Genomic DNA, 27,017 nt, shown 5'->3' on the forward strand with positions numbered 1-27,017 from the left:
TTTATTGTAAAGAATGAATATTTGTTTAAAAGGTCACTATTTATGAAATAAGAATTCCTTTTTACTAGCATTCATCTGATTAATCCCCATTTAGAGTGATATATCCCAATAGAATCTGTGAAACAATCCTTTTACAGAGCAGGGGTGTCAAAGTCAATTTCATTGAGGACCATCATCAGAGTTGTGTTTTACCTTGGGGAGGGTGGGGTAGGCGTGGCTAGCTTGACATAACTTGTGTCAGGGGTGCCTGTGGTGGCCCGACATATATTTTCAGCTGGGACGGCATCCTGCAACATTTTGCCAGTGAAAATGGACCTTGGGAAGGCTTCCTGTGGGCCTCCCAAACTCCATGTTTATTGGCAGAGGCATGGCAGGCCACTCCTTCACTGTTATCATGGTGGCCCCATGGGCCAGATCTAAGCACCCCACCGGCCAGATTTGGCCCCTGGGCCTTGAGCTTGACACCCCTGCTCAGTGATGGGCTATCAAAATTTTACTACCACACTGTGGGCATGGCTTATGCATTTTGTTTCAACATTTTTCAGTGCAAATTGGGTGCTCTGGGGTGGTGCTCCAAATTTTACTACTGGAACTGCGTTCCTGACCATTTCCGTAGGAGCCCATCACTGCCCCTGCTCTAGGGGATAATAGGACTGTTAATGTTACATTACTCTTTGAATGCCTTATACATGATCAAAGTCTCTGCTACTATAAAGGCTAAAATTTATTGTGTTCTTTATCAATAATATGTGGTATTATAAATTGGTTTTTTAGCATAATGAGGCATATTTCCCCAAACTTACGTTTTCTGGAGGGTTAGATAATCTTCTATTTATAGTGTGAAAAGGCTGTTATTTATTAGAGGCACCAAATGTCCATTCTTCTTACCGCCTTTCCATCTTTCGTGTATCCTATAGCAAACCAAAGACCGGATGAAGACATTAATGCAGATCGCTGATGTCATCTGTGAAAAGAGGCATGTCCGGGCAACCAATATTAAAAGACACATAATCTCACTTGACAACAGATATGGAGCCTTTTCTATGTCTATCGAAAAAGCTCTAGGAATTGTTTACAATTCCAATGAATCGGTGAGTGCATTTATTTTCTGAGAATGCCTATAAAGCTAAATCAATCTTTTATAAAAACAGAAATTATGTTAGAGGTTAGTGCTTTATTCCAGTACATTATTATTTCCCAGACACTAGGGAAATAAATATAGGATTTGAATTAAATATTGTTTAAAAAAATATATCATATCCTCTGATACAAGACTCGCTTTAACCCTTTCTGGCTTTTTACAAGGAACTGAAAACCTGGCTTTGCAAGCCTAATAAAAGTAATTGAAGGAGGCTGGACAAATGGTAGAGGGTCCATGTGACAAGCAGTGGAGACTCAGTCACCCTGTATATTTTTGGAGCTATGTATGAAACGATGTAAAAGAAAGAACAAAGCAAAGCAAACTTACAAAGGTTGAGAAACATTGTGCCAGAGGATTCAGTATAGTGGCTAGTGGTAGGCTGAAATGTATTTGATTAAGGCTGGTATGAAATCTTGAGCTTGCACTATATTACAAAGTTCATCAGATTGGGACAGCACTGATACCAGCTCTTCATACTCTACATATCTCTCATATTCCAGTTTGTTCAGAACTTGGTAACTTGTGGATTTGCATTCCCAGAATTCCTTAGTCGGCCACACTGGCAGGGGAATTCTGGGAACTGAAGTCTATAAGTCTTAAAGTTGCCAAGTTTGGAGATCCCTGCTGTAAGCCATCTCCATTGTTTTGCTTCATTATTTAAGAAGTCAATGTACTGGAAAGTTTTTTTCATTTTTTTTTTACTGTATTCCAATAAAAATTATAGCAACCCATTTCCAAATATCAAAATATTGCTTTGTTCTTTTACTGGAACATTTAAAAATATTCCAAATGAGATGAATGAATTGCATTTAACACAAGGAAGTTTTCTGAATTCACAACGTTTTGTACGTATACAGGTTGCTAAATTTCCACTGCTTAATCAAATGCATAAGGGGAATAAGTTGTGGTTTGGCTAATGCAGTAAAGCCTCCCACTTAATATATCTGAAATATAGACATATGCAAGATGGATCAGAAAGCGAAGTGTTCACTATGACATAAACCCCAACCCTCATGTTCCTTTGTGTGATGTCACAGTGTAAGTATCACAGAGCGGAACTTGTACATGTGATCACAATACCCACCTTGATCTTTTGATATCATTGTACAGTGGTACCTCAAGATACGAACCCCTCGTCTTACGAACAACTCGTGATACGAACCCGGGGTTCAGAAAAATTTTGCCTCTTCTTACGAACTTTTTTCGAGTTACGAACCGGCGTTCGGAGACTGTTGGGAAGCCGCGCGGCTGTTTTAAAAGGTGACAGCCGGGCGGCGGGGCTTCCCAGAAGCCTCCCGAACGCCGGTTCGTAACTCGAACAAAGTTCGTAAGAAGAGGCAAAAATTTTCTGAACCCCGGGTTTGGTTCGGGAGGTTGCTGGGAAGCCCCCCAGCCCGGCTGCGACCTTTTTAAACAGCCGCGCCGCTTCCCAGCTGTCTCCTGAAGCCAAACACCGAAGTTCGCGTTTGGCGTTGGGCTTCAGGAGACAGCTGGGAAGCGGCGCGGCTGTTTTAAAAGGTCGCAGCCGGCCTGGGGGGCTTTCCAGCACCCCCCGAACCCCCAACCCGGGTTCGGGGGGGGGGTGCTGGAAAGCCCCCCAGGCCGGCTGCGACGTTTTAAAACAGCCGCGCCGCTTCCCAGCAGTCGCCGAAAGCCATTTTTTTGCGGGGTTTTTTTGGTTGCACGGATTAATTGACTTTACATTGTTTCCTATGGGAAACAATGTTTCGTCTTACGAACCTTTCGTCATACGAACCTCCTCCTTGCACCAATTAAGTTCGTATCATGAGGTATTACTGTACTTGAAAACAAACACCTGTATCCTAAACATCTCATGTTAGAATATTGGCATGTTCTGGGTAGATAAGATTTAATAGAAATAAATGATTGAATAGCAATGTGATACCTTTACAGGATTTACTCACCTGTTGTGATGAAGCTGAAGGTGACATTAAAGAGGGCTTAGACATTATGCTCAGCGTGCTGAAGAGAGCCAATGAGGCTATGGATCTAAGTGTGCTGGAAGGTAAGATTCATGGTTATTTCTTTTCCGTGTACAGTATTCTCTTACTTCTAAGAAATCATCAAAAATTTGTTTAAAATAGATTTATATAAAATCATTTCTTAATGTTCTGATGAATCGTCTGAAGGTTCCCCCCCATAAGCTTAGAATTATGATTGTTCTATGATTATGATTATTCTATGATTGTTTTGATTGTTCTGTATTGAAATAAATTGCAGTTTACTTGCTTATAATCACATTGTTTTTACAGGTATTTGAAACCAAATCTGTTGTATCATTTAGTCATTTACTCATATTTTTAACATTCTTTTTTTGATAAATGGAGAAGAATGGAGCTACTCACATGCATTATTTGCTTTTACATGGATTCCTATGGGAAAAATTGCTTGTACTTACAAACCTTTCTATTTAAGAACCTGGTCACAGAACAAATTAAGTTCTTAAGTAGAGGTACCACTGTATTAAGGACCCTTCCGTTCTAAAAGGTGGGAGGCATGTGTGTACAAGAACAAATTGCACGACAGAGTCAACTACATCAGTAGTGAGTTCTATAGCCTTTTACTACTGGTTCATGCATACCCTTGTCGCTTGATGTTTCTGCACATGTGCGGAAGCGTTCTGGGCAGGTGGGTGCAGCCTCCTATCACTTGCGCTATCTATCAGTTCTAAGAACCAGGCCAAATTAGGAGCTATCTACCTTTGAACTAGATGGTGTTACTTTAAGCAAAGACTATCTCAGCTTTAGTGGATTGTATCAATTATTCTGATTGGGATAATTACATGATTGGCTGTCCCTGCTGTAATTTAAGTTTTATGTATGGTTTGTTTGGGTTGCATGAATGTTTTTAATGAAGGGCTTTTTTAACTGTTCTGCTTTTTTAATCAGTGGATTTGTATTTTGTGTTCCTGTTGTGAGCCGCTCCGAGTCTTTGGAAAGGGGCGGAAATCAAATCAAATCAAATCAAATCAAATCAAAGTGTTGAATGAATGGTGTGTATGTAATTTATTCTTCTAGGTAAGCATGCTGGTGCTTGTAACAAAATACTGTAATTTTCCTGCACAAAATCCAGTGAGGTATTTTGGCTATGATTAATAGAGCAATCCAATGCTTAGCAATAAGCCTGATTGATTACATCAATCTTAATTTAGTCTCAGATGAGGGAGACTTCTCTGGTAGGCTACAGCTTAAAAGATTTTAGTCCATCAAATGTTTTAAATGGAACTACGTTAAGTATTGTAGCAACAATTGATTGCAAACATGCCTCTTTACACTAAGGAGAGTCATTGGGGGGAAAAAACTGTAGGTAGCCCAGTATTATCAAGTTCAAGGTCACTTCTGACAATTATAGAGGTTAATGCAGCAATCTCAGAGGTCATTTGTATCTGTGAAAACCTCAACAAATATGGAATTATATATAAAGGTCGAGAGCAAATAGGGATGAGGAAAGATAAAGGACAACTAAAGCCACCACACTACATGCAGAATGTAGAGGTCAAATAAGGATGAGGAAAGATAAAGGAGAACTACTAAAGCCTACACACTCCACTAGCCCCCCAAAAGAGCGAGCAGCTAGAGGAAGGAAACCTGGGGAAACTGCCTTTTCTCTCCCGCCTAACGAAGAGGGCGCGATGGCTAAAGGGACACATAGTCTGCACTGGGATACCTCGGGAAGCAGAGCTGCGTTTCAAGAACTACGTTTCCCAGCAACCTCTTCCTCGGTTGATTTTTCTCCCACCATTCAATCTTTTAGGCGCAAATGAACACGTTTTATTTATCCCCGGAGCCCCGCCCTTTCCCAACTCACGAGGGGTGTCGTCACTCATGAATATTAAGAAGGCGCTCAAACAGCATTAAGGACGAGCGAGCGAGGGAGGGAGGCAAAGCGGAAGATTACCCCCTTTCGTACGAGGCCTGCTCTAATTAATATTCATAAGGAGCCTCCAGAGGAGAGGAGAGGCCACGCCGGGTGGGTGGGAGAGACTGAGGAAGGAGGTGATGTCTGCCGCCTGCCGCCGCTGAGCCAGTCTCTTCGCCAGTCCCTAATGGCGCTCGCGACAACGGCAGCAGCTGTGCCGGGGGCAAGGCTGAGAGGAACGGAACGTTGAGAGACACCAACGGAATGTTCACTGTTACTACATAATCCCGGGGCCTGCTCCTCCCCGCTTCGGCCGCTCGACAATCGAACCTGGGCAGCAACTCCAGCTCGGGAGCCCAGAAACTCCGGCGCGGTGATCTGCAAGGGGCAGCGGCCGAGCAACTCGGGCCCCAGCCTCGAGAGCGGCAACGGCGCAGGAGGACCCAGCCCGCTGGAAGGGGACGATGGAACAGCCGTCGCAGGAGCTGCTAGAACGGGGCTGGTCGGCGGCTACCAACACTACCGGCGAAGGAAACGAGGGGCCGGCTTCGTCGCTTCCTTGGTGCTAGCGGCCAACGGGACTCCAGCGGTGGTGGCGGCTATTGCCGGCAACGGCGCCAGCTCCATCCTGTTGCAGAGAGGCTGGCTGAAGAGGAATCTCTCGGCGGCTTCTTCTTCGTCGTCTTCTTCCCCCACCGCTCCCATCGCGCTGGGGACGCGCAGCTTAGATTGGAAGACCCTCGTTCTGCTGCCCAATCCGGCCCGGCAGCTTCAGCCTCTCCAAGCCCCCGAGCGAGACTGGGTGTGGCGGGACCTACAGCGAGGATGCGTCCATGTCTACTATTACTATCATCCCCACCACCCCCACCAGTAACAGCCACAGCGGGTAGATGGCGGCGGCGGCTCTCTGCTCCCTGTGCTTTGCAACCTGGAGACCACCGCCGCCGAAGTGGCGCTTCGCTTGCTGCAGATCGGACACCGGGGTGGCCGGGGGTAGCGCTGGTCAGTTGTGAGGGAAGGCGGCCGCCGAGGCTCCCCTGCCCCCTAAGGAAGAAGACGGGGGGTTGCTCCTGCAAGCAGGCGGGAAAGAAGAGGCGCTGCCCTAGCCCGCGGAGGTTCCGACTTCCACGGCGGGAAGTTTCACCCCAATTCCAGTCGGGAGAAGGCCCCGAAGCCATCGAGGGGCCGCCAATGGCTTGGGAGCCGGAGAGGCGCCGGCTGTCCGGCCCAGGCGCCTGGCTCTCACTGGAGGGGAGAGCGGCCGTGCAAGCGGGCAGTCCAGCCTTTCCCCTTCCAACTGCAGCCCTGGATGGGCCTTCCCACTGCCCCGCACCGATCTCTCCCTGTCCAGCCCACCGCTCTCTTGGGGGGGTCGGATACCGAGAGTTTCAGCCCCAGCACCGAGACTGCCTCCGACCGCTTGGATCCTTATAGCGGAGGCGGAGGTTCTTCGTCGAGTTCTTCGTCGGAAGCGGATCTGGCGCGGACGGCGGCCAAAGAAGAAGGAGCGGGATCGGGGCCTGGGTGGAATCAGCCCTCCCGGCCAGGCGACCCGCATTCGGACTCCCCGGGCAAGGGCAAAGCTTTGCGGGAAAGTTCCTGCCCTGCTGATGGGGAAGCCGCCTCTCCGCAGCAGCCTCCGGCCTTGTACGTCCAGCTCCATGGGGAGACCGCCCGCCGGCTGGAATCGCACGAGAAGCCCCTGCAGATTCAAAACGACTACCTCTCGCAGCTGGGCTTCCGGGACCTGTGGCGGGTGCAGGAGGTGGGCATGGACTCGGAGACCGGCTGCCTCTCTTCCGTTTCTATGCAGGTGGGTGAGGGAATGAATGGGAGGCGTGTTTTTGTGCTCAGGGGAGCGTGTGAATCATCCCTTAACCGTGGCCGCTTCCTGGGTTGAGCAGAAGCCAGGGGATAGAGCTGCTTTCCAACCGGAATGGGAAGATCTGCTCTCCTACTCTCAGCGCGGAATAGTTTCACCTTTGAGTATTTTAATAGCACCTCTAGTGGGTCAAGTGTGGAAAACCGGGCTTCAAACGAGTGGGGGAAAGATGTGATGGGCCTGGTGGTTTTATTTTGGTCCCCGTTACTTCTGGAAGGTTTTCCAGAAATGTATCAGAAATGTTCTGACTTCTGATACCTTTGGTCTACTTTTTCCAGTCTTGTTTATAATTCGGTTATAAGTTGAAAGAAAAAGTAAGGTGCAAGAGATCTGTGAAAAAAGTAGATCTCCTGATTGGCCTTTGGAACTTTCTTGTCTATTAATTTCTTCAGGAGGCTCATGGCCAAGGAATGAAGGTTGTCTGAAGGAACCTGGGAGGGTTCTAGATGGGGGTGTGGGCGTACATAAATGAATAATAGTTTTCTACTATTTGCAGATACTCTTTCTCTCACACACCCCTCTCTCCATATTTGCAATAAAAGAAGCGGGTCAGAAAAGTTACTACTTCACCTTTAGTAGAGAAAGCATCATCAGCTACTACCTGTACCTGAGTGCAAATTAGGGGAATGCTGGCTTAAGGCATGTGTGACACCTTTCATTAGGCAGAAGACAAAATAAATATGCATATGTGAAAGACTGAATGTTTCTGTTTTCTAGATGGAACTAATTCTCATTTTCAAAATGATGCGCCTTGGTTTGTAAAAGTGTTCTGGGGCAAAATACCAATACAGGCATAGGGATATTTAAAAAGTCTGAAGATTGTCAAAAACAGCTGATCCATGCTATTTAACCTGTGGTTTATTTTATCTGAACAAGCTTTATTTCAAATCTAAGGTCAAACTCACTCTCTCTGGCCCAATTTAGATTGATTGAATCTTGGAATGAATTTGTGTTTCTCATATGTGAAAATCATTGCATATTAAAAATGGAAAAGGAGAAACACTTTTCTGATATTAAATTTACTTTAATTCATTAAGATCCATAATGCTGAATGCAGCCTGCCTGCTGACTCTCTCTAAAAGTCTTGATCATCAGCTTAACTTTTAATATACTGTATATATATACTGAATATATATTTGTTCTAGATAGAAAGCTAACTATCAATGGATCTTGTTTATGACATCAATGTTCATTGACACACTGACTTGATATCTATTAATCTGTGCAGCACTTTTTTGGATCTGAAAGCAAAAAGGTGCCTTAGGATGTGATGTTTCAAACTGGCCCGTTTAAATCTTGCTTAAAATTTCTGCCTCTCAAGAGCTTGAGCATACATTTATTTTTACACTTTGCTTGCCTTTTCGTAGCTGCAAGCCTGGATTTTTAAAGCTGTGGCAAGAAATAATTCAATTGATTAAGTGAGATTCCTGAGAGCATGTGGGGAGAAGAAACCAGAATAATCTAGGCCTTAGCAAAAGGAGGAAATTGTGTGCTGAGGCCTTACAAGATCAATTCTGTTTCAACCTGACCTGTTTCCTTTAGTGGAGTTATCTGTGGAATGCTTGTTCCCACAACAGAATGATGAGAAAGCAAGTTATTTTGTTGGAGATGATTTTGTTTGTTCTCTGAGCAGCCTGATTCTAAGAGGAAGTAGACGATTCAGACCTGAGGAAAGTATGTGACAGGTGCTTGGAAGAAATAATTGACATTGGTTTGGGGTACATATTTCAAAATCCCAAATAGATTTTATGTTGAAAAACAAATGATTTTGCTTCATAATTTAGTAACATCAAATAGAAGCTGAAAAAACAAAAGGAATAATTTTTGTATTAATTGTTTTAAATAGTTTTAAAATTAAATCCTTGAAACACATGTCAGCTTATAATCGTACTATGACAGGATCACTTTTGCTTTTGTAATTTAGGCAGTTTCTTTTGGCCATTCCACCTTAAATTAACATATTACTGTTGGATTAGTGTACTAAAATAAATAGGGATTGCTAATAATCCTACTCTTACTATGTTGTATTTCATTCAATTTTATAAAATCTGATAGAATATGAAAATTCTGTTTGCAATGTTCTAAAACAGTTATGACTGAGTTGAGGTAAGAGAGAAATAACTTCCTTGTTTATTGGGCACATCTTGACCGTGTGCCCAGAATTAACTGAAATGCCATTTCTGTGATGGAGACATCCAGCTAGTACAGGCAATGTGTTCCTGAAATATTGGACTCTGTACTTTTGTGGATCAGCCATAGGCACAGCATGGCAAGAGTCAAATGGAGGCCAGAACAAATGATGAGTGAAAACTGTTCATCCGGCACAGTCTTGGCAGAGCTTGCTTCATCTCATCAATCAATGCTATCCTAATGTATCTTCCATGGTTCCGGTAGACGGGATGCTGTGTAGCATTCTCACATTTTTCACCTTTGGCCTTCTTAGTAAGGAAATGGTGTAAAGCAGTGTTTCTCAAGTAGTGGGGCGGCGCCCCTTGGGGGGGCGTGGAGCAATGCGGGGGGGCATGTGACCCTGGGGATTGTGCTTTTTTTTTGCCAAAGTAGGGGTTCTTTTTTCACTGAACAATAGCACACAGCACAGAGTAAGAAATACGACATTCATACAACAAACCCTTAAGAGACACCATGGAAAAATATTTAACAGGGATGAAAAGAAAGGAGGAGAGAGGTGGAGATAATGTGACAAAGTCTCCCGAAAGCTAAGATGAGGAAATATGATGAAATATATGTACCGCTTGGTTTCATTGTGACTATGGTTGGAGACGAGGAAAGACCAGTGTGTTTACTGTGTCTAAAAATGTTGGCAGCGAACGGCATGAAGCCAAATAAATTAAGGTGTCACTTAAACACATTAGGCCCCAATCACACTGATAAGCTGCTTGAGTTTTTTCAGCAAAAATGTGCTGAATATTGCAAACAAGCATCCCGGCGGAGAGTTGGGGGGGGGGCGCAAAATGTGAGAGTTGTCCCATCCTAATCAAATGAGGGTGTACATTGTGTTAAAGGGGTTGGAGATGAAGCAGACTGTTCATTAAAGAGCCTCCTTTTGAGCATTGAATCAGTACGCTGACACTCAGAAAGTTCTTTCTTCCGAAGCTTTTCTACTAATAGTTTAATCTTGAGGGTCTTTTTTTTTTGCTGTTGAAAATTTAGATATTCATCCCAATATAATTATAATGTCTTATTAAATCTTTTCCATTTTTAGAACCTCTGTCAAGTGATTGGAGAGCTTCATTCTTCACGCCTTTTTCTCACCTTCCTTCTTTGGGGCCCAGCAGGAGAGCGCCAGAAACCGCGGCATCAGGCAGGAGCCGAGGGACAGCTGCGAGTGGGAGCCCCAGATCGGAGGCACTGGCAGCGCCCCGCCCAGCTGTAGCTTCTCTGGCGTCGGTGGCAAGTGTCCTTTGGGGCCCGGAGGGAGGGCACTGGCGGTGGGAGCGGGGGGGGGCTGAAGCGGCCGCAGGCAGTCGTGGGGAGATAGCGGCGGCGAGAGGGAGCTCCAGGCAGCGAGAGGGAGCTCGAGCTCTCTCTCTCTCAGCTGACTGCAAGCGGCAGCCCTGACGGTGGCGGTTGGACGTGCTGCTGGACGCCGTACATGCTAGCGCTGCGGGCCTGGCATATACGGCGTCCAGCAGCACGTCCAGCTGCCGCCGTCAGGGCTCCCGCTTGCAGTCAGCTGAGAGAGAGAGAGAAAGAAAGAGAGACATATAAGAGAGGCAGAGAGAGAGAGAGAAAGAGAGACATAGCAAGAGAGGCAGAGAAAGAGAGACAGAGCGAGAAAGAGAGACAGCAAGAGAGACAGAGAAAGAGAGACAGAGCGAAAAAGAGAGACAGCAAGAGAGGCAGAGAAAGAGAGAGAGAAAGAGAGAGAGAAAGAGAGACATAGCAAGAGAAGCAGAGAGAGAGAAAAGGAAAGAGAGACATAGCAAGATAAAAAGAGAGACTTAGCAAGAGAGGCAGAGAGAGAGAGAAAGAGAAAGAAAGAGAGACATAGCAAGAGAGACAGAGAGAGAGAAAGAGAGAGAAAGAAAGAGAGATAGCAAGAGAGGCAAAGAGAAAGAAAGAGACATATAGCAAGAGACAATGAAAGAGAAAGAGAGAGCAAGAAAGAGAAAAAAGCAAGAAAGAGATAGCAAGAGAGACACAGAGAGAGAGAGAGAGAGCAAGGGAGAGAGAAAGACATAGAGGAAGGGAAGGAGGGAGAGAGAAAGAGAGCAAAAAAGAGAGGAAGAAAGAAAGAAAGAGGGATGGAGAGAGAGAAAGAAGGGAAGGAAGGAAAAGAGAGAAAGAGGGAGAAATAGAGCGAAAGGGAGGAAGAGAGAGGGTTTTTTGTCCAAACTTTTCTTTAGCCGCCCCCCCCCCCCTTTCAATGTTCCCCAGGATTTTGAAAATATGAATAATGTGCCGCGGCTCAAAAAAGGTTGGGAAACACTGCTCTAAAGTATCCTTTATTTGGTCAGATGATAACGCAATTACTGTTTTTAGATGGCATACTCATTTGGTATTTATATGTGAAGGAGTTTGTTTTGCACAACTTTTTTTTTTGTACACTGTTGCTCTTGAGGACAGTGATATTTTCCACTACACTTGGAGAATAAGTTGGGAATGTAGATAGGATGCCATTCCCCAATCAAAAAATCCTGACCTGGGCTTTTAATCAGTGGCTATTCATGGAGAGATAGGCATAATCTCATGCACCCATAGTGTATGTCTAGTGGGGCCAACTAATCCATACATTTCGTGTTGCAAGACCCAAATCATTTCAGATTGATGCTTAGACATATACTGTATAGCCTCATTTAAATAACACTCTTGACTTATTCAGTCTGTCTAGGCCAATGATGGCGATCTGTTTTTTCCTTGGGTGCCGAAGAGCGTAGGTGCGCGGCATCACACATTTAGGTGTGGGGAATCAGTGTGGAAGCTGGAAACTACCTTAAGAAGATTATTTGAGGGAAGGAAGTAAAGAGCTGGCTTCCTTAGGAACAGCAATTACTGAAAAGGGAATTCCTTGTTATATAGGTCAGAGAAATACAGGCAGTCCTCGACTTACGACTAAAATTGAGCCCAAAATCTTTGTTGCTAAGGGAGACATTTGTTGTGTTTTGCCCCATTTTACAACCTTTCTTGTCACTTTCTTGTTAAATGAATCACTGCCAGTAGAAAAGTTAGTAATCCACAATTATTAAATGAATTTGGTTTCCCCATTGACTTTGCTTGTCAGAAGGTCGCAAAAGGATATCACATGATCCATGGGACACAGCAAAGGTCATAATATGAGCCAGTTGCTAACAATCTGATCTGCATGCAATGAAGCAAAATCTCACTGGGACACACAGATGTCCACGCCATAGCCCCAAAGCTGCACATGCAGATCCAAATTACTACCGGTGTGGCGTCCCTTACCATTCTGGCAGAAACCTGCTAGTGATTACCAGTTGACCAATTCATTTTAAAATAGAAAAAAAACAGAGGCAGTCTGTCCCAAGTAGCATAAATATTTAGTTACAGATTTTGAACAAGCAGTTGGAACTTTGAGATCAGGGTTAGATGGAGGCCAGCTGTTTCTGCTTTTAAATCAATTTGGTCAAAAGAAAAGCATTTGAAATTATTGTGCAGGCAATGTTGACAACTGATAACTTTATCCTACTTCCTTATCTTCTATTCCTTTTTCTTTCTATGCAGTATGACCGTATGATTGAAACTGGTTTCGGGGCTTCTCCTGCTGATAAGGAAGGCAGGGAAGGGAGAGAGCTTCTGCCGTACATTCCCTCCTCCCTCAGCCATAAGAGAAGATGTGAACGTGCTGCTAGGATCTCATGGATTTACTCATGTTTCGAGGCTTCTCCTGCTGATAAGGAAGGCAGGGAAGGGAGAGAGCTTCTGCCGTACGTTCCCTCCTCCCTCAGCCATAAGAGAAGCTGTGAACGTGCTGCTAGGATCTCATGGATTTACTCATGTTTCGAGGCTTCTCCTGCTGATAAGGAAGGCAGGGAAGGGAGAGAGCTTCTGCCGTACATTCCCTCCTCCCTCAGCCATAAGAGAAGATATGAACGTGCTGATAGGATCTCATGGATTTACTCATGTTTCGGGGCTTCTCCTGCTGATAAGGAAGGCAGGGAAGGGAGAGAGCTTCTGCCGTACATTCCCTCCTCCCTCAGCCATAAGAGAAGATGTGAACGTGCTGATAGGATCTCATGGATTTACTCATGTTTCGCGGCTTCTCCTGCTGATAAGGAAGGCAGGGAAGGGAGAGAGCTTCTGCCGTACATTCCCTCCTCCCTCAGCCATAAGAGAAGCTGTGAACGTGCTGCTAGGATCTCATGGATTTACTCATGTTTCGAGGCTTCTCCTGCTGATAAGGAAGGCAGGGAAGGGAGAGAGCTTCTGCCGTACATTCCCTCCTCCCTCAGCCATAGGAGAAGATATGAACGTGCTGATAGGATCTCATGGATTTACTCATGTTTCAGGGCTTCTCCTGCTGATAAGGAAGGCAGGGAAGGGAGAGAGCTTCTGCCGTACATTCCCTCCTCCCTCAGCCATAAGAGAAGATGTGAACGTGCTGATAGGATCTCATGGATTTACTCATGTTTCGAGGCTTCTCCTGCTGATAAGGAAGGCAGGGAAGGGAGAGAGCTTCTGCCGTACGTTCCCTCCTCCCTCAGCCATAAGAGAAGCTGTGAACGTGCTGCTAGGATCTCATGGATTTACTCATGTTTCGAGGCTTCTCCTGCTGATAAGGAAGGCAGGGAAGGGAGAGAGCTTCTGCCGTACATTCCCTCCTCCCTCAGCCATAAGAGAAGATATGAACGTGCTGATAGGATCTCATGGATTTACTCATGTTTCGAGGCTTTTCCTGCTGATAAGGAAGGCAGGGAAGGGAGAGAGCTTCTGCCGTACATTCCCTCCTCCCTCAGCCATAAGAGAAGATATGAACGTGCTGATAGGATCTCATGGATTTACTCATGTTTCGAGGCTTCTCCTGCTGATAAGGAAGGCACGGAAGGGAGAGAGCTTCTGCCGTACATTCCCTCCTCCCTCAGCCATAAGAGAAGATATGAACGTGCTGATAGGATCTCATGGATTTACTCATGTTTCGAGGCTTCTCCTGCTGATAAGGAAGGCAGGGAAGGGAGAGAGCTTCTGCCGTGCATTCCCTCCTCCCTCAGCCATAAGAGAAGCTGTGAACGTGCTGCTAGGATCTCATGGATTTACTCATGTTTCGGGGCTTCTCCTGCTGATAAGGAAGGCAGGGAAGGGAGAGAGCTTCTGCCGTACATTCCCTCCTCCCTCAGCCATAAGAGAAGATATGAACGTGCTGATAGGATCTCATGGATTTACTCATGTTTCGGGGCTTCTCCTGCTGATAAGGAAGGCAGGGAAGGGAGAGAGCTTCTGCCGTACATTCCCTCCTCCCTCAGCCATAAGAGAAGATATGAACGTGCTGATAGGATCTCGTGGATTTACTCATGTTTCGAGGCTTTTCCTGCTGATAAGGAAGGCAGGGAAGGGAGAGAGCTTCTGCCGTACATTCCCTCCTCCCTCAGCCATAAGAGAAGATATGAACGTGCTGATAGGATCTCATGGATTTACTCATGTTTCAGGGCTTCTCCTGCTGATAAGGAAGGCAGGGAAGGGAGAGAGCTTCTGCCGTACATTCCCTCCTCCCTCAGCCATAAGAGAAGATGTGAACGTGCTGATAGGATCTCATGGATTTACTCATGTTTCGCGGCTTCTCCTGCTGATAAGGAAGGCAGGGAAGGGAGAGAGCTTCTGCCGTACATTCCCTCCTCCCTCAGCCATAAGAGAAGCTGTGAACGTGCTGCTAGGATCTCATGGATTTACTCATGTTTCGAGGCTTCTCCTGCTGATAAGGAAGGCACGGAAGGGAGAGAGCTTCTGCCGTGCATTCCCTCCTCCCTCAGCCATAAGAGAAGATGTGAACGTGCTGCTAGGATCTCATGGATTTACTCATGTTTCGCGGCTTCTCCTGCTGATAAGGAAGGCAGGGAAGGGAGAGAGCTTCTGCCGTACATTCCCTCCTCCCTCAGCCATAAGAGAAGCTGTGAACGTGCTGCTAGGATCTCATGGATTTACTCATGTTTCGAGGCTTCTCCTGCTGATAAGGAAGGCAGGGAAGGGAGAGAGCTTCTGCCGTGCATTCCCTCTTCCCTCAGCCATAAGAGAAGATGTGAACGTGCTGCTAGGATCTCATGGATTTACTCATGTTTCGCGGCTTCTCCTGCTGATAAGGAAGGCAGGGAAGGGAGAGAGCTTCTGCCGTACATTCCCTCCTCCCTCAGCCATAAGAGAAGCTGTGAACGTGCTGCTAGGATCTCATGGATTTACTCATGTTTCGAGGCTTCTCCTGCTGATAAGGAAGGCAGGGAAGGGAGAGAGCTTCTGCCGTGCATTCCCTCTTCCCTCAGCCATAAGAGAAGATGTGAACGTGCTGCTAGGATCTCATGGATTTACTCATGTTTCGAGGCTTCTCCTGCTGATAAGGAAGGCAGGGAAGGGAGAGAGCTTCTGCCGTGCATTCCCTCTTCCCTCAGCCATAAGAGAAGATGTGAACCTGCTGATAGGATCTCATGGATTTACTCATGTTTCGAGGCTTCTCCTGCTGATAAGGAAGGCAGGGAAGGGAGAGAGCTTCTGCCGTGCATTCCCTCCTCCCTCAGCCATAAGAGAAGATGTGAACGTGCTGATAGGATCTCATGGATTTACTCATGTTTCGGGGCTTCTCCTGCTGATAAGGAAGGCAGGGAAGGGAGAGAGCTTCTGCCGTGCATTCCCTCTTCCCTCAGTTGTGAACGTGCAGCCACGATCGCAGGTATCTTCGCGTGTGCCTTCTAAAGGATGCTCAATTCAAATACTTTATTTTTGGAAATTGCTTGTTCATTGTTTTTCCGCTATTGGGAAACTTTGGATAGATAGCTTTATAACCAATGGTGGGCCACCATCGCCTGGTGCTCCCGGAATGTGGCGCATGCACGTGCATGCTTCCAGCACACGGGATGCTCCCAGTGTGAGATTCGGCTTCCTGCTCATGCACAGAAGCCAAATCTAGTGCAAGGACAGTTGCACATGCAAGATTTCACCAAATTTGGCTTTGCTTCCCCGCATGTGCAGAAGCAAAAAAGGCCAAAAATAAGGTAATTGACTTGCTCCACCAGCCCCCCTGCCCTGCCCCTCACAGCAGCTCCATTCTCGTGCCCCCCAGCTGCTGTTTGCAGCGGCTCCACCGCTGGCAGCCCACTTGGTCCATCCCTGACCTTTTGGGGCTTCCTCTGCCTTGCTTGCAAAGGGGCCACAGTGAGAAGATGGCATGCGGTCTGCAGGACAGGTAGACCTAAGCTCCAGCCACGGAGGCTGCTCCGTACACTCCCGCACCACAGGCATCTCTCAGTGCACACGGCGATAGTGCCCCAAGCACGTTGTGGCCTTCGTTAGCACAGCACTGTTCCTGAAGACCATGACTTGCTTGGGACGCCATTGGTGCATGTGTCGAGAGATGCATATTGTATGGGAGGGCAATCCAGAGCTCGGGCAAATTCAATTCAATTTCAATTTATTAGATTTGTATGCCATCCCTGTCCGTAGACTTGAGGTGGCTCACAACAATAATAACACAATATATAACAAATCTAATAATTAAAAGTCATTAAAAACACCTTATTAAAAAAGAAAACATGCACACAAACATACCATGCATAAACTGTATAGGCCCGGGGGAGATGTCTCAGTTCCCCCATGCCTGGCGGCAGAGGTGGGTTTTAGGAAGTTTACGAAAGACAAGGAGGGTGGGGGCAATTCTAATCTCCGGGGGGAGCTGGTTCCAGAGGGCTGGGGCACCACAGGGAAGGCTCTTCCCCTGGGTCCCACCGGATGACATTGTTTAGTCGACAGGATCCAGAGAAGGCCAACTCTGCGGGACCTAACCAGTCGCTGGAATTCGTGCGTCAGAAGGCGGTCTCGGAGATATTCTGGCCCGATGCCATGAAGAGCTTTATAGGTCATGACCAACACTTTGAATTATGACCGGAAACTAATCGGCAACCAATGCAGACTGCGGGGTGTTGGTGTAACATGGGCATACCTAGGGAAGCCCATGATTGCTCTCGCAGCTGCATTTTGCATGATCTGAAGTTTCCGAACACTCTTCAAAGGTAGCCCTAGAATAGAATAGAATACAATTTTTATTGGCCAAGTGTGATTGGACACACAAGGAATTTGCCTTGGTGCATATGCTCTCAGCGTACATAAAATAAAATATACATTTGTCAAGAATCATGTGGTACAACATGAAGAAGCAATATTAATAAAAATCTTAGGATATAAGCAACAAGTTACAGTCATACAGTCAACATGGGAGGAAATGGGTGAAAGGAATGATGAGAAAAACTAGTAGAATAGAAGTGCAGATTTAGTAGAAAGTCTGACAGTGTTGAGGGAATTATTTGTTTAGTAGAGTGATGGCGTTCGGAAAAAAACTGTTCTTGTGTCTAGTTGTCTTGGTATGCAGTGCTCTATAGCGACGTTTTGAGGGTAGGAGTTGAAACAATTTGTGTCCAGGATGTGAGGGGTCAGTAAATATTTTTACCGCCCTCTTTTTGACTCGTGCAGTATACAGGTCCTCAATGGAAGGCAGGTTGGCAGCAATTGTTTTTTCTGCAGTTCTGATTATCCTCTTAAGTCTGTGTCGGTCCTGTTGGGTTGCAGCACCAAACCAGACAGTTATAGAGGTGCAGATGACAGACTCAATGATTCCTCTGTAGAACTGTATCAGCAGCTCCTTGGGCAGTTTGAGCTTCCTGAGCTGGTGCAGAAAGAACATTCTTTGTTGTGCTTTTTTGATGATGTTTTTGATGTTAGGTGACCATTTTAGGTCTTGAGATATGATCGAACCTAGAAATTTAAAGGTCTCTACTGTTGATACTGTGTTGTCTAGCATTGTGAGAGGTGGAAGGGTGGAAGGGTTTCTCTTAAAGTCTACCACCATTTCTACGGTTTTGAGTGTGTTCAGTTCTAGATTGTTCTGGTCACACCACAAGGATAGTTGTTCAACTTCCCATCTGTATGCGGATTCATCATTGTCTCGAATGAGTCCGATCACTGTTGTATCATCTGCAAACTTCAGTAGTTTAACAGATGGATCGTTTGAGATGCAGTCATTAGTGTATAGAGAGAAGAGAAGTGGTGAGAGTACACAGCCTTGGGGGGCACCTGTGCTAATTGTACATGTATCTGATGTGATTTTTCCTAACTTCACCTGCTGCTTCCTGTCTGTTAGGAAGCTTGTGATCCACTTACAAGTGTGTTCAGGTACCGCTAGCTGATTTAGTTTGGTTAAGAGAATGTCCGGTACGATGGTATTGAATACTGAACTGAAGTCCACAAATAGGACCCTAGCGTAGGTCATTGGAGATTCAAGATGTTGAAGGATGTAGTGGAGAACCATATTAACAGCATCATCTGTTGATCTATTTTCTCGGTATGCAAATTGCAGGGGGTCTAATAGTGGATCCGTGATGGTTTTCAAGTGAAACATCACTAGCCTTTCAAAGGTTTTCATAACTACAGATGTTAGAGCAACTGGTCTGTAGTCATTCAGTTCCTTGATGGAGGGCTTCTTCGGCACTGGGATGATAGTTGAGTGTTTGAAGCAGGAAGGAACATAGCACAACTCTAGCGATTTATTGAAAATTTGGGTGAAGATGGGGGCCAATTGGTCAGCACAGACTTTTAAGCAAGAAGGAGTTATCTTGTCTGGGCCTGGTGCTTTTCCAGGCTTCTGTCTGAGAAATAGATCTTTCACTTCCTTTTCTGTGATCACTAGGGGTTGTAAACCCAATGGGATGGGTTCAGTTGTAGAAGATTTAGCCGTTGTTGGTGTGTCTGGGATGGAGGTTGTGCAGATAAGTGGTTGAGGTTTCTTTTCAAACCTGCAGTAGAACACATTCAGGTCATCTGCCAATTGCTGATCTCCTTCAACTTGGGAAGGTGGTTTGCTGTAACAGGTGATGTTTTTGAGAGTTTTCCACATGTTTGCTGGTTCATTTGTTGAGAATTGATTCTAGCTTTTCAGAGTAGTTCCTTTTTGCTGCTCTGATCTCCCTTGTTAATATATTTCTGGCCTAATATATTTCTGGCCTGATTGTACAGCATTCTATCACCTTTTCTGTAGGCTTCCTCTTTGGAATGACGTAACTGCTTGAGTTTGGTTGTGAACCAAGGTTTATTGTTACTGTATATTTGCAAGTTCCTGGTTGGTACACATAGGTCTTCACAGAAGCTGACATATGATGTTACAGTATCTGTGAGTTCATCTAGATCTGCAGAGGTGTCTTTAAAAATATTCCAGTTTGTGCAGTCAAAGCAAGCCTGTAGCTTTAACTTTGCTTCCTCAGTCCAAGTCCTCACTGATTTAATTATTGGTTTTGGGGCTTTAAATCTTTGTTTGTAAGCAGGTACAAGGTGAATCATGCAATGATCAAAATGGCCCACAGCTGTTCTTGGTAAAGCCCTGTAAGCATTTTTTACAGTTGTGTAACAATGGTCTAAGATATTATTGCCTCTGGTGGGACAATTTACATGTTGAGAGCGTTACAGTAGTCAAACCTCAAGGTGATAAGGACATGAGTGACTATGAGCAATGACTCCCGATCCAGGTAGGGCCGCAACTGGTGCACCAGGCGAACCCGGGCAAACGCCCCCCTCGCCACCGCTGAAAGATGGTTTTCTAATGTTAGCTGTGGATCAAGGAGGACACCCAAGTTGTGGACCCTCTCTGAGGGGGTGAATAATCCCCCCCCCCCAGGGTTATGGACAGACAGATGGAATTGTCCTTGGGAGGCAGAACCCACAGCCTCTCCGTCTTATCCGGGTTGAGTTTTGAGTCTTTTGACACCCATCCATAACCCAACAGCCTCCAGGCACTGGCACATCACTTCCACTGCTTCATTGATTGGACATGGGGTGGATATGAACAGCTGGGAATCATCTGCGTACTAATCCCCCCCCCCCCCGGGTGATGGATGGAAAGATGGGATTGTCCACAGCCACTCCGTCTTATCAGGGTTGAGTTTGAATCTGTTGACATCCAGACCCTAACAACCTTCAGGTACTGGCACATCACTTCCAATGCTTCGCTGACTGGACATGGGGTGGAGATGTAAAGCTTAGTATCATCAGCGTACTGATGATACCTCACCCCATGCCCTTGGATGATCTCACCCAGCGGTTTCATGGAGATATTAAATAGCAGTGGGGAGGACTGACCCCTGAGGCACCCCACAAGGGAGCAACCTAGAGGTCAACCTCTGACCCCCCCACTAACACCGACTGGGGCAGACCGGAGAGGTAGGAAGAGAACCACTGAAGGACAGTGCCTCCCACTCCCAACCCCTCCAGCCAGCGCAGAAGGATACCATGGTCGATGGTATCGAAAGCCGCTGAGAGGTCGAAAAGAACCAGGACAGAGGATAAACTGCTGTCCCGGGCCCACCAGAGATCATCCATCAATGTGACCAAAGCAGTTTCCGTACTGTAGCCGGGCCTGAATCCTGACTGCTGAGGGCCTAGATAACCGACTTCTTCCAAGGACCGTTGGAGTGCCACCACCTTCTCAACAACCTTCCCCATAAAGGCTTCAGGGTCCAGGGAAGGTTTCTTGAGGAGGGGGCGCACAAGTGCCTCCTTGTAAGGAGCCGGAAAGTACCCCCTCCCCAGAGAAGCGTTGACAATCTCCTGGACCCAGCTCCGTGTCACCTCCCTGCTGGCTGAAATCAGCCAAGAGGGACACGGATCTAGTAAACAAGTGGCAGAACTCACAGCTCCAATGGCCTTGTCCACTTTATCAGGTGTCACCAGATCAAGCTCTTCCCAGACAGATGGACAAGTTCGGGCCCCAGTCACCTCGACTGACTCGTTCTCAGTCGACTCTGTTATCAAATCAGAGTCGAGGTCCGCCCGGATCTGAGCGACTTTATCAGCGAAAAATGTGTTAAAGTCCTTGGCACTATTCTCCACTATTCTTTTATGCTTTCATACTTTCTCTGTCTTGTCAGATAATATTTGTTCCATGTCTGTTATTCCTTCATTAACATATTTTGGACATACTCTATTAACAGAAGCAGACATCCTTACTGATTGTTGATATTGTAGTTACAAATTCTGGCTCCATTCTTCCAAGATGTCCTTTCATGTTTGTTTTTAATATTATAACATTGTGTAATATTGTGCAGCTCTCAGTATTAGCCAACATGAAGAGCAAGCTTCCATTTCTAATATAGTGATTTTAAAAGCTACATTAAGCTTAATTCTTATCACACCAGAGAAAGCCAAAGTTCCAAGGCATGCCATCCTAGTTTTAATATCTTATTTCTTAGCAGCACCCACTCCTTCATCCATACCAAACAGTGGGCTTTAAGTACAATTTAATGCAATTCCAATCTTCTCCTTCCTTTGTAATTTGGATGATTTTATATTTAAGCCTTGGCAAGGTGGAAGTTTAATAATAAAAACCTGCCATTGCTGAAATGGTACAACCATTGTCATAATAGATATTCTCTGAAACAAAAACATCATTTTAGATGGCAAATTCATTTTTTTCTTAATTTCTCCCATTGCCATCTTACTTTAATTTTCTGTCTTAACATATTGTAATTATTCTGAAATAACTTACAATTTATATCAATGATAATAGCACCCAAGTACAGTGGTACCTCTACTTAAGAACTTAATTCGTTCCCTGACCAGGTTCTTAAGTAGAAAAGTTTGTAAGTAGAAGCAATTTTGCTTTTTGTAAAAGCAAATAATGCATGCAAACCCATTAGGAAATAAATAAAAGCTCGGAATTTGGGTGGGAGGAGGAGGAGGAAGAGGACAGTCACTGCTGAAGGAAGAAGATATGGTGAGGGGGATCAAAAAAATCCAAACCTTTAAGGCTTAAAAAAAAAGAGGGATTCTGAGGTGGCGAGGAGGAGCACGCGCCTCCTATACACCCGACGCGAGGCTTCCTCCCATACACTGCGCCACAGAGCAAAACCCAGGTGGGCGAGAGGGGGGAACCTCCCGCTCCTTTGACCGAAAGGTAGCTGCTGCTGCTGCTACTGCTGCTGCTACCTGCTTAATTTATATCCTTCTCTTTTAATCATCATTCCATCAATTATTTCATCTTACTTTATGTCTCCATTTAATACTTCAAAAGCTAAGTTTAATACTTCAAATGCTAACAATAATGACAAAGGGCATCCTTGACTTTTCCTTTTCTGTATTTCACAAGGTTCTGCTAATTTTCCACTTATAATTATTTGTGCTTGTTGCAAAGTTTAAATCAATTTTATCCAATTACCGTATTTTTCAGAGGATAAGATGCACTTAATCAGGGGGGAGTTGGGGAGCCCTTACAGAGTAGTGCCAAGGACTTTAACACATTTTTCGCTGATAAAATCGCTTGGATCCAGGTGGACCTCAACTCCAATTGGATTACAGAGTTGACTGACAATGAGTCAGTCGAGGTGACTGGGGCTCGTACTTGTCCATCTGTCTGGGAAGAGTTTGATTTGGTGACACCTGATGAAGTGGACAAGGCCATTGGAGCTGTGAGTTCCGCCACCTGCCTACTGGATCCGTGTCCCTCCTGGCTAGTTTTGGCCAGCAGGGAGGTGACACGGAACTGGGTCCAGGAGATTGTCAACGCTTCTCTGGGGAGGTGGCCCTTTCTGAATCCCTACAAGGAAGAACTTATGCGCCCCCTCCTCAAGAAGCCTTCCCTGGACCCAGCCATTCTCAATAACTATCGTCCAGTCTCCAACCTTTCCTTTATGGGGAAGGTTGTTGAGAAGGTGGTGACTCTCCAGCTCCAGCGGTCCTTTGAAGAAGCCGATTATCTAGGTCCTCAACAGTCAGGATTCAGGCCCGACTACAGCACGGAAACTGCTTTGGTCGCGTTTCTGGATGATCTCTGGCGGGCCCAGGACAGGGGTTTATCCTTTGTCCTGGTGCTTCTCGACCTCTCAGCAGCTTTTGATACCATCGACCATGGTATCCTTCTGCGCCGACTGGAGAGGTTGGGAGTGGGAGGCACTGTTCTACAGTGGTTCTCCTCCTACCTCTCCGGTTGGTCGCAGTCAGTGTTAGTGGGGGGTCAGAGGTCAACTTCTAGGTCTCTCCCTTGTGGGGTGCTCTCCCCCCTGCTATTTAATATCTACATGAAACCACTGGGCGAAATCATCCAAAGGCATGGGGTGAGGTATCATCAGTATGCGGATGATACGCAGTTATACATCTCCACCCCATGTCCAGTCAACAAAGCAGTGGATGTGATGTGCCAGTGCCTGGAGGCTGTTGGGGTATGGATGGGTGTCAACAGACTCAAACTCAACCCTGATAAGACGGAATGGCTGTGGGTTTTGCCTCCCAGGGACAACTCCATCTGTCCGTCCATCACCCGGGGGGGGGGGGCAAAACATTGATCCCCTCAGAGAGTGTCCGCAACTTGGGCGTCTTCTTCGATCCACAGCTCACATTGGAGAAACATCTTTCAGCTGTGGCGAGGGGGGTGTTTGTCCAGGTTCGCCTGGTGCACCAGTTGTGGCCCTATTTGGACCGGGAGTCACTGCTCACAGTCACTCATGCCCTCATCACCTCGAGGCTCAACTACTGTAATGCTCTCTTCATGGGGCTACCTTTGAAAAGTGTTCAGAAACTTCAGATCGTGCAGAATTCAGCTGCGAGAGCAATCATGGGCTTCCCCAGGTATGCCCATATTACACCAACACTCCGCAGTCTGCATTGATTGCCGATCAGTTTCCGGTCACAATTCAAAGTGTTGGTTATGACCTATAAAGCCCTTCATGGCATCGGACCCGAATACATCCGGGTCTGCCTTCTGCCGCATGAATCCCAGTGAACGGTTAGGTCCCACAGAGTTGGTCTTCTCCGGGTCCCATCAAGTAAACAATGTCATCTGGTGGGACCCAGGGGAAGAGCCTTCTCTGTGGTAGCCCCGACCCTCTGGAACCAGCTCTCCCCGGAGATCAGAATTGCTCCTACCCTCCTTGCCTTTCATAAGCTCCTTAAAACCCACCTCTGTCATCAGGCATGGGGGAACTGAACTACCCTTTTTCCCCCTAGGCCTATACAATTTATGCATGGTATGTTTGTCTGTATGTTTGGTTTTAAATAAGGGTTTTTAATTATTTTAAACATTAGATTTGTTATATGCTGTTTACTACTGTTGTTAACCGCCCCGAGTCTACGGAGAGGGGTGGCATACAAATCAATCAAACAAACAAACAAACAAACAAATAAATAAATAAATAAATAAATATTTGTTACTAGCTCCCAAATTTACCATAAAGCTTTATAGAATTTTCCTTACAGGATAAAATTGGGTGAATACAATCTAATTTATCACATTGGCTGCTTTCACTTTAAATGAGATGCAGTTGGATTAAAATATACCCCAGAACCATCTGTTTGTTTGTTGCAAAGATTTCATTGACAAAGATATCAGTTCCTAGTATTGTGGAGAATTTGTCTTAATGTCTCCTTGAATATTTTTCTTTTTTCTTTTTTTTTTGCAGCTGAAAAGTATGAAATAAAAATGAGTGAAGATCCTGTGGAATTAAGAGATACTTTTCAAAATGCTACTCCCGTGAACACGTCTGATCTGAAACCCAATGATGCTGGGACTAAACAGTCGTTTCAGTATAAGATGGAAAACTTCACAAAAGAAAATGGCCCTGCAATTTATTTTGCCATTCGTGCCAGTGATGGCAGCAAAAATGTTGGGGAAGTGTCTAATATAGCAAGAGAAGTTGTACTTCTTCCTCCATTCTACCCGACTCCTTCCATACCTCCCAATCCTTCTAGCTCTGCTCCACCTACACCAACCAATCCTTATACCTCCAACAGGACTTCTAGTTTGGAAGCTCCCAATAATGAAGCCCATGGTGGGATAAATATGGGGACTGTAATTGTTATCATAGTATACATTGCTTTAATTATAATTTGGGCTTGTATATGTATAACAATTTGTGTTTTACATAAGCAACTGAAACTATAATGTAAGAAGAAATAAGAACAAAACTATAGAATGGAAGGACAAATAAATACAACCTATGATGGTTACTTCTAACAACCTGTGTTTGTGTATTTAGATGACCAGTTAATATTCTCTCTCATAGACATAGATTTCTGAGGTATCATTGATTTTAACTTCTAAAAGTTGAAAGGAAATTTAATCACTATCTTCAGCTCCAGAGTAAGAGGTGAGTCAAAATAAAATAAAACAAATTAGAAATACTTTTCAAAAAATAAATAAATATGATACACTCCACCAAAGGATAATTTGATACTATAAAATGAGTTATAACTTCCCCCCTCAAGGGAATTTAATCTTAAAAATTATACAATATGTTACTTGTTGATTGTTATTGTTATTATTATATGTAAATAAGTAATCGACTATAATACTAGAATTATTCTTTTTTATGTTTGTTTGTCTGTTTGTTAGTACGTGTTATTTTTGAATTGATTCAAATTATGATGTGATTATTTATTTCATTTTTTTTCTTTTGTAAATGTGTATATATGTATTTTAAATCAATAAAAATTATTACAAAAAAAAAGAAATACTTTTCAGCCTCATATTTTAAATTTTACAAGCCACATGGAATCATCAATGTGTGAGTTGGGTGGATATATAAATTTGTTTAATAAATACAGAAATAGTTTTCCCCATGTTTTTATCAAGCAAATTTGAATTTGCAAGGCAAATACTTCATTTATATACTCCGCCTTTTACCCTTAGTGTAAATATAACATAAAACCAATTTGAATTTAGCAACCAGGCAGCGTTATTAATTTATCTATACTAATTCATGAGAATAAGTGCTATGTTAGGCTTAGATTATAATGATATTACCATAATGGAGTTTGATTCAGTTTTACACTGAAGTATTTTTTTCTGAGATGAGAAAGATTAAATTAAATTAAATCAAGTTTCTGCAGGCAGACTTTAGATGAGTTGAACATGTTAAATGGCTAAAGTAACAACTTTTTAGCAATTATGATTTTTATACTTTAAGAAATCTGGAAGCATCAAAAGTGAGGGATTTGTTGTTGCCCTATGCCAGCTCCAGCATTCACATACACACTGACCAGCTGATTTTCAGCCTTCTGGAAGATTGGGGGAGGCTCCAGAGGCTTTCCTGAAGCCTGGAGAGGGCAAAAAACAGCCCAACAAGCTTGCTGGAAGTCTGGAGGCTTCAATGAGGCCTGCGTGCATGCATTGGGGGGGGCAGCACATGAGCATTGCATTATGGGTGTGGGCACATGTGCTCACACTATTGCACATGCAAGCGCCCTTTTGGCACCCAAGCAAAAAAAGGTTCAACATCACTATACTATGCTTTAACTACAGTGGAACATAACTACAGTGGAAGATGGCTTAGCAATTCTGATACCTATCAACAGGGACCATATTGCTTCTCCTAAATATTGGTAAATAAGTATCAAGACTCATATCAAAGCAATCTTTTTAACAAACATGTTTGGTAGGGAGAGATTTAGAAGACTCATATGAGATAAAAATAAATCCTTGTTCCATTTGAACTGTTATGGATGGATGGACGTAGTAGCAATTTGTATAACTGCTGTTGATTGGCTAATTTAGCGGTGGGAGAAATGAACTCCCGTCAGTGGCTTGTAGGCTTCAGGGAAGTCCTTAAAAGTGGCTTTCCTGCAGGCTGCTGGCTGTCTGTATTAGTTCTAGCTAATAGACAATAAAGGTGCTGAACTGTTCCTGTGTCTAGCTACTTCATTTGCGTGTGAATCTAATGAACAATTTTACTTACTTTCATTTGTTTATTCAATGTATTCAGTCTATTCCATGAATCTGGGTAGGTAACCACGGTTAAAAACAAAAAGAGAAAATCATTAAATAATAGAGTGGCCAAGTTAGAAAACCAACTAACTCATCAATCAACATTTGTTCCAGTCTTTCTGAAGTTTAGTAAAGAATAAATTTAACTGATTCTCAAACTTGGTTACCATTGAGTGCAATTGCTATATTAATAGCCTTTGGTG

The 27,017-nt window shown here is 44.7% G+C and overlaps 1 protein-coding gene across 1 annotated transcript; it reads left to right on the forward strand.

Annotated features, from left to right (window-relative positions):
• Positions 1 to 5,910: 5,910 nt before the first annotated feature.
• LOC139165360 (PH domain leucine-rich repeat-containing protein phosphatase 1-like) lies at positions 5,911 to 25,223 on the forward strand. Its single transcript, XM_070748550.1, has 6 exons — positions 5,911 to 6,022; positions 6,176 to 6,285; positions 6,372 to 6,833; positions 10,126 to 10,313; positions 12,606 to 15,753; positions 24,512 to 25,223. Exons 1-4 carry the CDS (start codon positions 5,911 to 5,913, stop codon positions 10,294 to 10,296), a joined length of 855 nt encoding a protein of 284 aa, XP_070604651.1. The 3' UTR covers positions 10,297 to 10,313; positions 12,606 to 15,753; positions 24,512 to 25,223.
• The last annotated feature ends 1,794 nt before the right edge of the window (positions 25,224 to 27,017 follow it).

Source organism: Erythrolamprus reginae, chromosome 3 (assembly GCF_031021105.1).
Source record: "Erythrolamprus reginae isolate rEryReg1 chromosome 3, rEryReg1.hap1, whole genome shotgun sequence".
Lineage (NCBI taxonomy): Eukaryota > Metazoa > Chordata > Lepidosauria > Squamata > Dipsadidae > Erythrolamprus > Erythrolamprus reginae.

Excerpts from the sequence above, each read along its gene's own strand:
- LOC139165360 (XM_070748550.1), top strand. The coding sequence starts at position 5,911 with ATGGCGGCGGCGGCTCTCTGCTCCCTGTGCTTTGCAACCTGGAGACCA. Across the intron at positions 6,023-6,175 it reads GGTGGCCGGGGGTAGCGCTG|TCGGGAGAAGGCCCCGAAGC; the intron begins GTCAGTTGTGAG and ends CCCCAATTCCAG. Across the intron at positions 6,834-10,125 it reads TCTCTTCCGTTTCTATGCAG|AACCTCTGTCAAGTGATTGG; the intron begins GTGGGTGAGGGA and ends TTCCATTTTTAG.